This window comes from Pholcus phalangioides, unplaced genomic scaffold, assembly GCF_987345545.1.
Source record: "Pholcus phalangioides strain wild (caught in Gottingen) unplaced genomic scaffold, Ppha-v1.0 ptg000017l_1, whole genome shotgun sequence".
Lineage (NCBI taxonomy): Eukaryota > Metazoa > Arthropoda > Arachnida > Araneae > Pholcidae > Pholcus > Pholcus phalangioides.
This window is the reverse complement of record NW_028301610.1, coordinates 31489385-31501582: the sequence shown is the minus strand read 5'-3', so window position 1 is coordinate 31501582 and position 12198 is coordinate 31489385. Positions and strand designations below refer to the sequence as shown.

Sequence of the window (12198 nt, the reverse complement as noted above, 5' to 3'; positions counted from 1 at the left end):
ATAAATCAGTAACTTTGATGAATAAAAAAAAAAGGCCTACAGGCTCTGCTATTGCCATACAAATTATAGACGAGAAAGAGCTCTGCGAGTTGGAAAAGGTTGAAAACTGCTGACCTAGAGTATGTGGTAAGCATGTAAAATGATCAAAAGACTGACCTATAAAGCATGACAGTGAGCAACCAAAAAAGTGACCTTGAGTGTGTGTAAGTATGTAATTGACCAAAACAGTATGCAAGCATGTCAATGAATGACTAAAAGTGTGACTTAGAGAATGTGTGGACATGGGAGTGACCGACAGAGTTACTTAGACATACAGGTGTACTTGAATGAGTGAAGGGCAAGCCAAGTGGATTATAGCTCAGTTTGGTGAATTCGAGGAAAGGGTAGTTAAGAAAATTATACTAGAATGGGAGAAGGGTGGCAAAATTTGTGTAGCTCACAGGTGGATAAACCATAAATGTGTCTCTGCCCCTTGTAATAGAGATCAATGATCCGCCGACCCCTGGTAGCATCAGAAGGCCAATTCTGATACCATCCTCCCATAAAATGCTAAATGTATTGTTTTTAATAATTTGCATGTCATAAAAATTGAATAAATTATAATTCTTCACAGTAAAAAATGCGTCATTCATTGCAATGGTAGTGAATGAAAAAATATGATCCTGCAAACCCCTTACAAAGTACTCACAGACCCCCGGGGTCCTCAGACCACAGGTTCAGAAACACTGCCCTAAACTGAGTCTACATCTATTTAAAGACATGTTTTCTAAAATTGTGTATTGCATATATCTTATATTTTTTCATAATCTTTTGTCTTGCCATTTTAAAGTATAACTCAAAGATGGCAAGCAAACTATTTTCAGAAGATTTTCAATATTGTATTTCAAATTGGTAGAATTGTTTCATGAATATGAAGATCAAAATTATGCATAAAGCATCAGCTCATCAAGCATACAAGGCCTCGATTAATTAAAAAGTTTTCAGTTAGGAAAAATTTTGCAAACAAACTGAAATGCACAGAATTATCTTTGTTAAGGCACAGAATCATAAGTACAACTATTTATCCAAATGCAGTAAATGAAAAACGATAAACTTACTCTTCAGATGTACCAGGTTGAGTTATTCCTGGTTGCCAGAACTGAAAAAACAAAAAAAGGTTTCATAGGAGAAAAATATAATGTACTATTCATAATTACAATGAGCAATTTCAAAAGACAGAATTCCAGAGATATACAGTATGCCTCAGCTAATGAGTAACTCGTCTAATGATTTTAGACGAGTTAGAAATTTATTTTGCAGTTTTGGACTCAGCTAACAAATATTATAATGACTATGGATATACACATTCAGTGTTATCTGAAAAAATTATTTTGAAGAGTAATTTCACTCCTCTTTTATATTATAAGGATCGAGTATTTTCGTAAAATGAGGAGTTGAATTTTTATGTATGAATCACACATCTATAGATGCATATTGATGAACACTGCACGTGCTAACCCATGAGCTGACTTTTTGAGCCAATCATCATCAGAATGACTGTCACTTGAGCCTGATGGAATTTATGCCCTCCTCAGAATCACTTTCCAAATATACCTCTACTTAATTTTTTTTTAATTACCCAGACTTAAGTATTTTTAGAACACACAGTAAAACTCTTAGCATTAAACTGAATGGCTTAGACATTCCAGGGGCTTATGCCTTCTGTTTGAATGTATGAAACAGAGTAATGAGTTGATCGATCTCTCTCTCTCTCACATCACAATAGCACACCACCACACACACACATATTTTTATTTCACACTGTGACCTACAAACCCAACCGGGTTGTATACATAATGTAAAATGGAAGAATTTTGAAGCAATACATCTCAACTTTCATTCAGATTTTGTCTTTTTCCCCTTTTTTCCAAGATATATAAGTCTGGAAATAAAAAATTTCCATAGAAACCTATAGGAAACAGTGCCACCTTAATGCATGGGCCCACCCGGGCATGGCCTGGGGCCTCAAGAGAAGAGGGGCCTCACAAAAATGAGATCCAGTTGAAATTTTCTAGGATTTACCAGGTACGGCCTCCAAAAAACAACTTGGCTCGGGAGCCCATGATACTCTTAAGATGGCCCTGATAGGAAATTGCATTTCTGCTAATTAATGTGCTCCTGGAACAAATTATCTTAAATTAGCCATGGTACTCTGTACTCACTGCACTTGAAATTCATGTGTTCAAAAAAAAAAACTTCCTCTTACTTTGTTCAGAAATTTTAGACAGCAAAAAGTTCAGTTTTTGATTAATCATTAAATCTTATTATTAGTACTTGAAAAGAGCAAAAATATTTTGGACCTTTTTTTCTAACCTATACACTACTAAACTAGACATGCACCTCGTCCATATTCCTCTGTAGAACTTTTAATGAATTGGTAGGTGGTGGAATGTGTGGTGTATGCATGTAGTGAACCTTCCATGAAGTTTGTTTCTGTGTAATGTTTGTTGTGTGTAGTGCTGCCATCTAACCAATACAGCCATTCCATGACTTACGAACGTCTGATTTGTTTTGAGCTCTATACATGCATAATGTGTACATAACGCACTTTAATACCCATAATTCTACAATTAGAAGTACTATTAATGAGTGACAGCAATTAGGTATGACCAAAAAATTTCTACCAAATATAACCAAGGCCAATCTAGGATCTGCCACGAGCACCAAATGTTTTATCTGCAACTTGCAAAGTCTATGAATAAAATGTTCATAATGCATGAGAGTAGCTATAGTTTGATTCTTTAGAAAGAGGTAAAGATTTATGTGTGTTGTGATTGCATTTTACATTTATATAAATTAAATAGAAAATATTCAATTTTGCAGTGGCTATTATTGATCCAGTGTCAACTTTTACACATTTCTGGAACTGAGTTGACATTCACATCTATACTACAGAAGCATGTTCCTCTTATTTCAAAGTATTTGTATTGCAAATTGATTGCTTATTGTAATGCATTTGTAATTTATATGCGTTTGTATTTGTAATTTATATATATATCTGTATTTGTAATTTATATATATATATCTGTATTTGTAATTTATACATATTTTAATAGTTTACTTCACGTATTTTATAGTTTATTTCACATATTTTATAGATTATTTCCCATATATGACAAATATGACAAATATATAACATCCATATTTTTATGGGCATCTTTTTCTCAGCCATCTCGTTGGGCATTTTGCCTGTTGTGGCGTTGTATTTGTATTTGTATATTTTATAGTTTATTTCACATATTTGTATAGTTTATTTCACATATTTGTATAGTTTATTTCACATATTTGTATAGTTTATTTCACATATTTGTATAGTTTATTTCACATATTTGTATAGTTTATTTCACATATTTGTATAGTTTATTTCACATATTTGTATAGTTTATTTCACATATTTGTATAGTTTATTTCACATATTTGTATTAGTTTATTTCACATATGTGTGCATGTATTTTGTAATTTGTTTGAATTGAAAAAAAAAAATTATGTTCAAGAAATCATGCATAATATAAATCCACTTACTGGAGCACCAGGGTATGATACAGGTGGCACAAGAGATGCAAGACCAGCAGCGGCAGCTGCAGCTGCTTTGTTGTGGATGGCAGTAGCAGAGACTATTTGGGCGGAGGATAATGAAGTAAATGACTGAAGTGCTTTCTCCTTTGCAGCTTGGTCCTGCAATATAATGTTCATATGAATACTTACTGATATGCCAAAATTCAACATTATTTTCTCTAATAATTCTTGCACATGAATTAGAGCTCAATCAGTAAAAGTATAACATATACATCCACTTCACTGTTATGTTCTCATTTGATATTTCATATTTTATATCTGGTTGATTTGTTAATACAAATACTCTATACCAGAGGTCTTCAACCTTTTTTTAGTCACGAGCACTGCCTGTATCCATCATCAAAAGAAGAGCACCCTTTTTTGGCAGTTTGACATACAAATAAATGAAATCAGGATGATTCAGCAATTCTAGAATGCAATTTGTACAAGGTATACAATTGGAACGTTGATCAAGTGCTCGCAAGCACAAAATCGGACACAAGCATCGAACACTGTGATGCTTGCGAGCAACGGATTGAAGATACCTATACAAAGTCTGTAATATGCATCAACTCTCTAGGTGAGAAACAAATTCACACTGGTATTAAGAAAGCTATAGCACAATGTAGCAAAGTTTGGATAGAAGGTAGTGGTGGGGGAATGGATGGTCAAGAAAATTAGGCTAGAACAGGAGGAGGGTGGCAAAATTTGTACCCCTCACAGGCAGCCAAACCGAAAAAAATTACCTCAGCTTCTGTCAAGGGTTGGAAACTGCTGGTCTCTAGGCCAGATTCAGCACTTGACAGCTTCATATCTGACTAGCAGCTTTTAATATAATTGAACTTGTAATTTATAAATTTGTGTGATAAGTTTTAGTATAAAAAGGATTATAAATTCAAAATTTAAATTGAAATTATGTTTATAACTTTTTTCATAAAGGCTCAATAACAAAAGGCTTTTGTAGCAGACTTTCATTTTTAGTTGATGTTTTGGTTTACAGAACATAATCTGTGAATGCACAGAATATTGTTGAATATAGTCCTCAGATCACAAGAAGAGTTATTGGAATGCCCATCTCTAGAGAGGTCCATTTTGGTGAGAGGAAAAAGATAGAAATTATTCTGAGTTACTAATATGCTGCCACCTTGGTGGAAATTGGTTTTTTGCCACCAAGTTGTTTCTGCTGTTCCGTCAGTGTCATTTTGTTTTCAAAACGTGCGATTTGAACCCTGAGTTCATTATATAAAAAATTCTTAGTATTTTTTTAAATTTGTCATTTTAATAACATTGCAAGATGTCTTCAAAAAGGACAACCTATTAACAACTACACTTTCTGGAGTTTCCAGAAAGAAAAATCATGGACAATATCATGAACTTTTGTAAAAAAAAAGATTTTTGAAAAAGATAAATAATAGATCCTAATATAAAATATGATTTTTAATTATGAATTTTTAACAGAGATATTAAAAAAGTAGTAAGCATCACCATTGAAGAAGCAAGTTATGAATGCCCTACAGAACCCTGCAGAAAGTGACGATTAAAGAAATGAAGAAAAAGTATTGAAACCGTTTTTAGGATAAACATGACAAAATTTCGTGGGTTTTTTTATGTTCAAGTATACAAAAAATAATTTTCAATCAATTGACCCTTACTTTGATGACCCTCCTATTTATATCTAATGTGTAAAAACAGTTTTTTAATGCATATCAAATAGTGTGCTCTATCTTTTTCTGCACTTCATTTACAAAATAGAAGTGTATCTTTCAAAATTAATGAGCAATATTAACATGAGAATAATTAGAACAGTTGGGAAAAGGATTAAAATGGAAATATGTTTATCAATAACCAATACTGTTCATGTTCTCATATTAATTGCAAGAGCAGAAAACAGGTATGATAAACTTCATAAGTAATAATGAGGATATACTAAATGGATATCAAGTAGGCGAATTAAAGAGACAGTGAATAATTTACCTTTAATTTGCTTTGGATTTCTCTTGCCTTTCGTCGAGCTAAAACTTGAATGTGACTAGATACTTGTTTGCGAGTTCTTGTTTTTCCTGTGCGTAACTTGATATAGCGAGCTATCAGTTCATTTCGCCCTGAGCAAGAAAAAAATAGAAAAAATTACTATAAAGCACTCTCTTTTTCAGCTTTTCAATTAGTTTGTTTTTTGTAATTTCATGAACTACAAAAACTCTTTTCTGAGCTGAAGTCTTGAATTTGTATTGAGCACATGACTTTTTGTAAATTTCTCTACTGATTATAAAGAACATCAATATTTCTATATAGAATTATATTTCTAGTACACAACATGATAACCACCGAAGTGCTTAATATTGAGATCAGTGATTACCAATATGAATCTAGATGCATGATCAGGATTGCATAAATAATAGCTCTTACATTAACATGAATGTTTTAAATTATTAATGACAGTTTAAAAATGCTTCATTATGTAATTTGCTTTAAAGGAAATAGTTTTAGGGCAAGAATAAATAGTGATTGATCATCATTCTATTTCTTTGACCTAGAGTCTCAATTATATTGGGCAAGTTTACTAGCTCTTCTTTGGCAACTAAAGTAGCTGGCGAGCTAACCAGTTTTATCTAGCTCAGGGAGTTTCAATTGAATACAGCCGGTATACAGATGCATGATAACCATATGAGATGGCTATATGATGCATATAACTAGATGCATGAGCATCTCATTTTCTTCCTATCGGTTTAGTTTTTGCCTTCTTTCCTTCTTTGTTTTGAGCCAGAAAGAGTAGAAAGAAAAGCAGTCTCACTCATATTGCACCTTCGAGCTAGCAAAAATGTCAGGGAGTAATGAGAAAAGTAGACTCTCCCCTTAACTCTACTTGCACTAGCAGAGTGAGTGGCAAGTTTACAAGACAATTTTTACACAAAGCAACTTCAATAGCAGCAAGTAAAACTGTGAGTGAGTAGCTAGTAAACTTGCCTAATGTTATTGAGGCTTAAGTGAATAGCAGTTACTAGTTTCTAGTTAAAAACACAACAGAAGATGAACACATACATCATAATAGACAGTAGTTCATAAAATTTAACAAGTAGTTACTTTTATTTAAGATTTCATCCTCAGAGGATGCTTTTGACAATTAATAAATCATAATAATTAATCTCCTGTGTTTAATGAATATTTTCTGGACACCATATACACAAAGCTTTTAAAGGTCAGTGACAAATTTGTGTTGAATAGCATTTATTTATGGTTTATCCTCTCAAGCTCTAGTGAAAGCCTTTGCCTCTGGTCTAGTTCTATTGGTGATACATATAATGTGGCCTAATTCTGTGATGTTTGGTCAGAACACGATAACTCCAAAATCACATTTTTGAGATATAAGCATTTTCATTGTCATTTAAAAATGAAAAATAATGCATACACACAAATACAAATGAAAATATCATACATCAGCATGTTGTTTAGCCGTACACATGTATTTGTGCACTTATCTCACTTCTAATTAATTATAATTAGCAAGACTTACTACTTTTAAATCAAAAAGCCATTTTTTTGGAGATATGTTCTGACAAAACACTACAGAATTATGTAGTAGTTTTGTTTATACAAATACAAATACAAAGCCACAACAAGCAAAATTCCCAACGAGGTGGCTGAGAAAAAGATGCTCATAACAAATATGGATGCCATACATTTATTAAATATAGTAACCCAATTAAAAATGCAATTACAAAAACTAGAAATAATATATATATACACATGATAAAATATCATGCAATGCCCATAAAATATATTTATGATTGTCTTATTCTAAGTTTGGATAGCTTAGAATAAAACAACCATGAGGGTGCTTGGCCATCTTAAAATGGTCAAGCGCCCTCTGTGTGCTCTAGTAAACATATCATTAAAAATAATATTTAACAACTGATTTACTGTATGCAGTCAGATATGAGAGTGGGGGTTATCGCCCCCCCCCTTTGAAAAAGTCTGTAGTTTTCCCGTGGGTGGGTTTGAACCCATATACCCTGAACTCTTCCCATCTCTGACTCTATGTCTTACCAACCCACCACAACAGCGCTGATACTTTATACAAATTCAAAATTTAATTTTTATGCATGATCACATTAAGATAGGAAAACTGAAAAAATCCACAAAATTTTACATAATTCATCATTATACTTGTATCCAAAAAGTGTATTTTAAGGTGCATATTGTATTTCTTATGCTATAAGAAATCAGTCAAACCTTTATTTCCTGAAAAAACTCTAAAAAAAAGAACTGTGAAAAACGGAAAAAATCCTTGCATTTACTGAAAGAAATCAATGTATTTTTACTTCTTTGTCTCAAAGTAATTTTTGAAAAACTCTATCTCTCAAAGGCCAAGCCCAATGAGAGTAAAAATAAAACACGGAAATTCCTTTTCTTTTGTACAAATCTGGCTTTCCTCTAGAAGTGAAAGAAACTGATAAGAAATGATTATTCATATTATAGCCCATTTTATTGATGACTCTTGTCAATATAGGTAGATACCATGATTGATAAGGGGTGGCTTGTTCAGCATAGCAGAAATTCAGCCTATTGACAATTCAAAATTTCTTCAAGAGAGCTGCAGGTTTGGAACCAGTCATCTCAGTGATGAAAGATCAAATTTGCAGTTTGAAAACAAGGATCTGAAAGATAGACTCTCAAAGTTGGAATCAGTAGAGAATGATAGAAAACATGATAGAAAGAATGATAGAAAACATAAACAATTTCCGATTTTCTTTGTGACATCAATCATCTCTGTCTAACTTCATCACCGCATTCCCTTGTATAGGCCTCAGGCAACCAATATTGAATAAATAAATAAATGAAATAGCCAATATCTCAAGTGAGATACAGGATCTGCAACAATATAACATAAATCTTGAAATACATGGGGTTGACTCAAATCTATCTACATAATGGAACTTGAATTAAAAAACCTGGTTTGTGATATTTCATATTATATAGAGGTGAATGATATACTGGTGCATGACATTGATGTTGCACATGAACTAAACAGAAGTGGAAGCAAGAGATCATCTAGGGGAAAACTTGTTGTTCAGTTCAAATCTAGGATGGTGTGCAACAAATTGTTTTTGAATAGGAAAAGAATAATTTTCAATCAGGATATTCGATCTAGTGGGATTGATCAGAGAATCTACATCAATGAAAATCTATCACCTTATTACAGCAATTTGCATGGGAAATGAAGAGTATGGATCAAGGAATTGGGATATCGCTATGTGTGGACTCAGAATGGTAAACTGTTAGTTAGGAAATCTGGAAACTCTCCGGCTCTGAGAATTCGGTCATCAGATGATTTCTTGAACATGGGCACTGTGAAAGATACTGTTCTCACATATATATATGCATATAAAGTTTTTATATTATATTTTAATTTATATATTATATTTATTATATTTTATATGTATTTGATGTAACATGGAGATGGCCAGTCAATTTACTAGTAATCACACCATGAATAATCCAAACTCCAACAAATAAATTTCTTGATTATACATCGGTTGAAAAACATTCTTATAATTTAATTCATGTCAACGCTGGAAGTATTCAGAATAAGCATGAAATTGTTGATAATTTTGTTCTTGATACAAAATATTATATTGATCGATCTCTTTTGCATCACTTTATCTTTATCTGAAACCGACTATAGCTCAGGCCTACCACAATGAAGTGATTTTCTGCCCTCTTTTGCATCACTGAGACATGGGACCAAGGTCACACTCAACTATAACATAAATGGTTATTACCGTATGCACATTACAATCCCATACAATGACGTGGTGGTGGTCCATTGCAATTTATATTAAAAAATTCGATTTCTGACTTCACCATAATTTCTGATCTTTGCGAAAAACTCTCCCAATATCAGTATTCTTGTAATTGAAAATTCTGAATTAACCTTAGCAGTCTGTCATTAACCTCCCTCTAGAAATGTTTATTTATTTTTTTTGAGTCCCTTGAACACATTTTAAATCATAATAATAGCAATAAAATAAAAAAATCATAACTGGTGATTTTAATGTTGATGTGTCTGTATGTACGAAACAAGAATGATCAAGTTTGACTATGATATGGTTTACTAGCATTTATAATGCAATGATTTTCCAATCAAAACTATATCTAAACGTGCAAAACAATGCTTTGGGTATCCAGTCCTGTCAGCTCTGCTTTGATCGAAAATACTCTTTGAAACTCTGTATTTATACAACCTGAGCTACAAAAAAATTTTTAGGTGAGAATAAATGAGTTTAATTAGTGCATTAACAGATGTTGTGTGAGAATTTTCAATATGGAATAAAATTTTAGGCAGATCAGAAAAATTTAAAACATTGAAATATATATTTTGTACTCACAGTAATTATAATCAAAAATATAAAACACTTTAATCTACATAACAGTAACTGTTTTGTTATTTGACATATCTATCAGGTTAAAAAAAACTATTTAACAACATTGACTGTTTTAATACCGAGTTAGCTTCTGAGGTCAAAAACCTAGCCCTGATCTCTTCTCACACATATTTTAGATAAACAGCTCTATCTTACATAGGTAATCAGTAGTTTAGATATAATAGACCAATGGACCATAAAATGATATATTATCTGTTCTTGAGTCTTTGTATGTCAAAAAAATTTAAATTTGCAAATTATAATTAATATTTTGTTTTAATTATTGTAATAAATTAGGGGTGCAGTAGTCAAGATCGATAAGATGCTCGCCTAAAGTACCAAAGGATGTTTAGAGGTGTCGCAAGTTCGATACCCAGTTCGTCCTTGTCAGAAAAATTTCCTGACACAAGGGTACAACAAAAATGGTGACATGACCACAGGAAAAAATTGCTACCACAGGGAGTCCCCCCCATCAAGGGGTTAGCGCACCAACCCTCTATGAGTATAAAAAAGTAAGCCTGCCCTTCAGAATCAGTAATAAACTGTAGGTCTTGGTCTAATTAGCCCTCGTGTGCAGAAAATGACAGTGGTGCGACAAAAATGATCAAATGTAATAAATTAATGTTTAAAAATACTTGGGGGGTGATGTCAATTTATACACAAGGTGATTCCATGATTATCCATGCTGCATTTTACAGATGAACCACTGATTCTAGAGTCATGCTTCCAATTAGAAAAAGTATCCATATAATGTGTAAAACTCAGATATACGTCATTGATGTCGCAAGGTGTTTTATACATAGTTATTAAAATATAAAAATTAACTTTTCATACTTACACCCTGTCCTCAAAAACCCAATTAGAAAGTTGTTGCCCTGTCTCTCCTGAGGCCAACAAAAATAATTCCATGATTTTAAGTGCGATATTTGAATTCAAAAATTGGAGAAAAGTTGAGAAGAACAGCATAAACGAGGAAAAGAAGTGTGGTTCGTTGGTTTATACCAGTGATTCTTAAAGTGTGCTTCGCAGCTCCTAGGGGGAGTCACTGTGATTGCCAATATTGATGTGTGCATGTTCGCTGTTCTCAAAGCACATCTTCAATAGAACATTCTGAGGAGCCGCGGATAGGCTTTGACTAAGGCAAGGGAGCCACGGGTGACAAAAATTTGAGAACTACTAGTTTATGCGGTTCTTTCCCAACTTTTCTCCGATTTTTGAATTCAAATATCTTAGTGAATATTGCACTTGGAAAAGTGGAACATTTTTTGTTGGCATCAGAAGAATCAGGGCAACTTTGTAATTGGGTTTTTGAGGACAGGGTGCAAGTATGAAAAGTTAATTTTTTTTCTATTTTAATAACTACACAACCCCTTGCAACATTAATGACATGTCTGAGTTCTACATACTATTTGAATATTTTTCAAATAGGAAGTATGATGCCTCTAGGATCAACAATTTTCCAGTAAAATGCGACAAGGGGAATAAGATAGATACGTTAGATAAGTCGGCTCCGCCATTGACGTATGGGGGGGGGGGCAACGCCTCCATGCACCGTTACCCTACGTATCCCCGCTCGTGCACACAAGGCCGCATAAAAAAATTTTACTCTGTCGTCCGAGAGGCAAGTTGCTTCAAGCCCCCCCCCCCCCCCCCCCGTCGTAATTTTAAACGAACAGAGAGAGAGAGAGAGAGAGAGCGAATTTGGTGCCGTCTTTGGTCCGGAGTACCATACACCCTTTTCCTCCCCTAGTTGCGACTCGTTCACGCATATTTTTACTGCCGACATGACCAAGCTTAAGATTCTAGAATGAATCAACGACAATTCAGAGCGACGACAATTTAGCGCAGCGACAATCCAGCGCGGACAGTTCAGTGATATCACATATCCAGTTATTCAAAAATTAATCATAATAAAGATATAAATGGGAAAAATAATATGATTAATGAACAAATGCCCGAAATATGGGCGAAAAACCGTCGGGCAACAATGGTTCGTGGGTCTCAACAATGACTTTTGGAATGTCTACTTTGGTTACTGTGGTTCCCTAACAATACGTCTCAGACATGTTTATTCCTTTACAATGGTTTGTCACTTCTTTAATGCTCCCAGTATATTGAGAAAACCCGGTCAGCGCAACACCACACTAAAAATAATTATACTGTATTTCTAGTGTGATTAGTT

The 12198-nt window shown here is 33.4% G+C and overlaps 1 protein-coding gene across 4 annotated transcripts in view; it reads right to left on the bottom strand.

Annotated features, from left to right (window-relative positions):
• The window catches only part of LOC149072905 (transcriptional enhancer factor TEF-1-like), a 102277-nt gene that overhangs the window by 18907 nt on the left and 71172 nt on the right, over positions 1-12198 (bottom strand). For all 4 annotated transcript variants that reach the window (XM_089246272.1, XM_089246274.1, XM_089246275.1 and 1 more), the window contains 3 exons: positions 5569-5696; positions 3562-3714; positions 1098-1138 (listed from right to left, as the gene is read on the bottom strand). In XM_089246272.1, coding sequence (XP_089102398.1) covers positions 1098-1138; positions 3562-3714; positions 5569-5696 — 322 coding nt within the window. The remainder of the gene's footprint in view (positions 1-1097; positions 1139-3561; positions 3715-5568; positions 5697-12198) is intronic.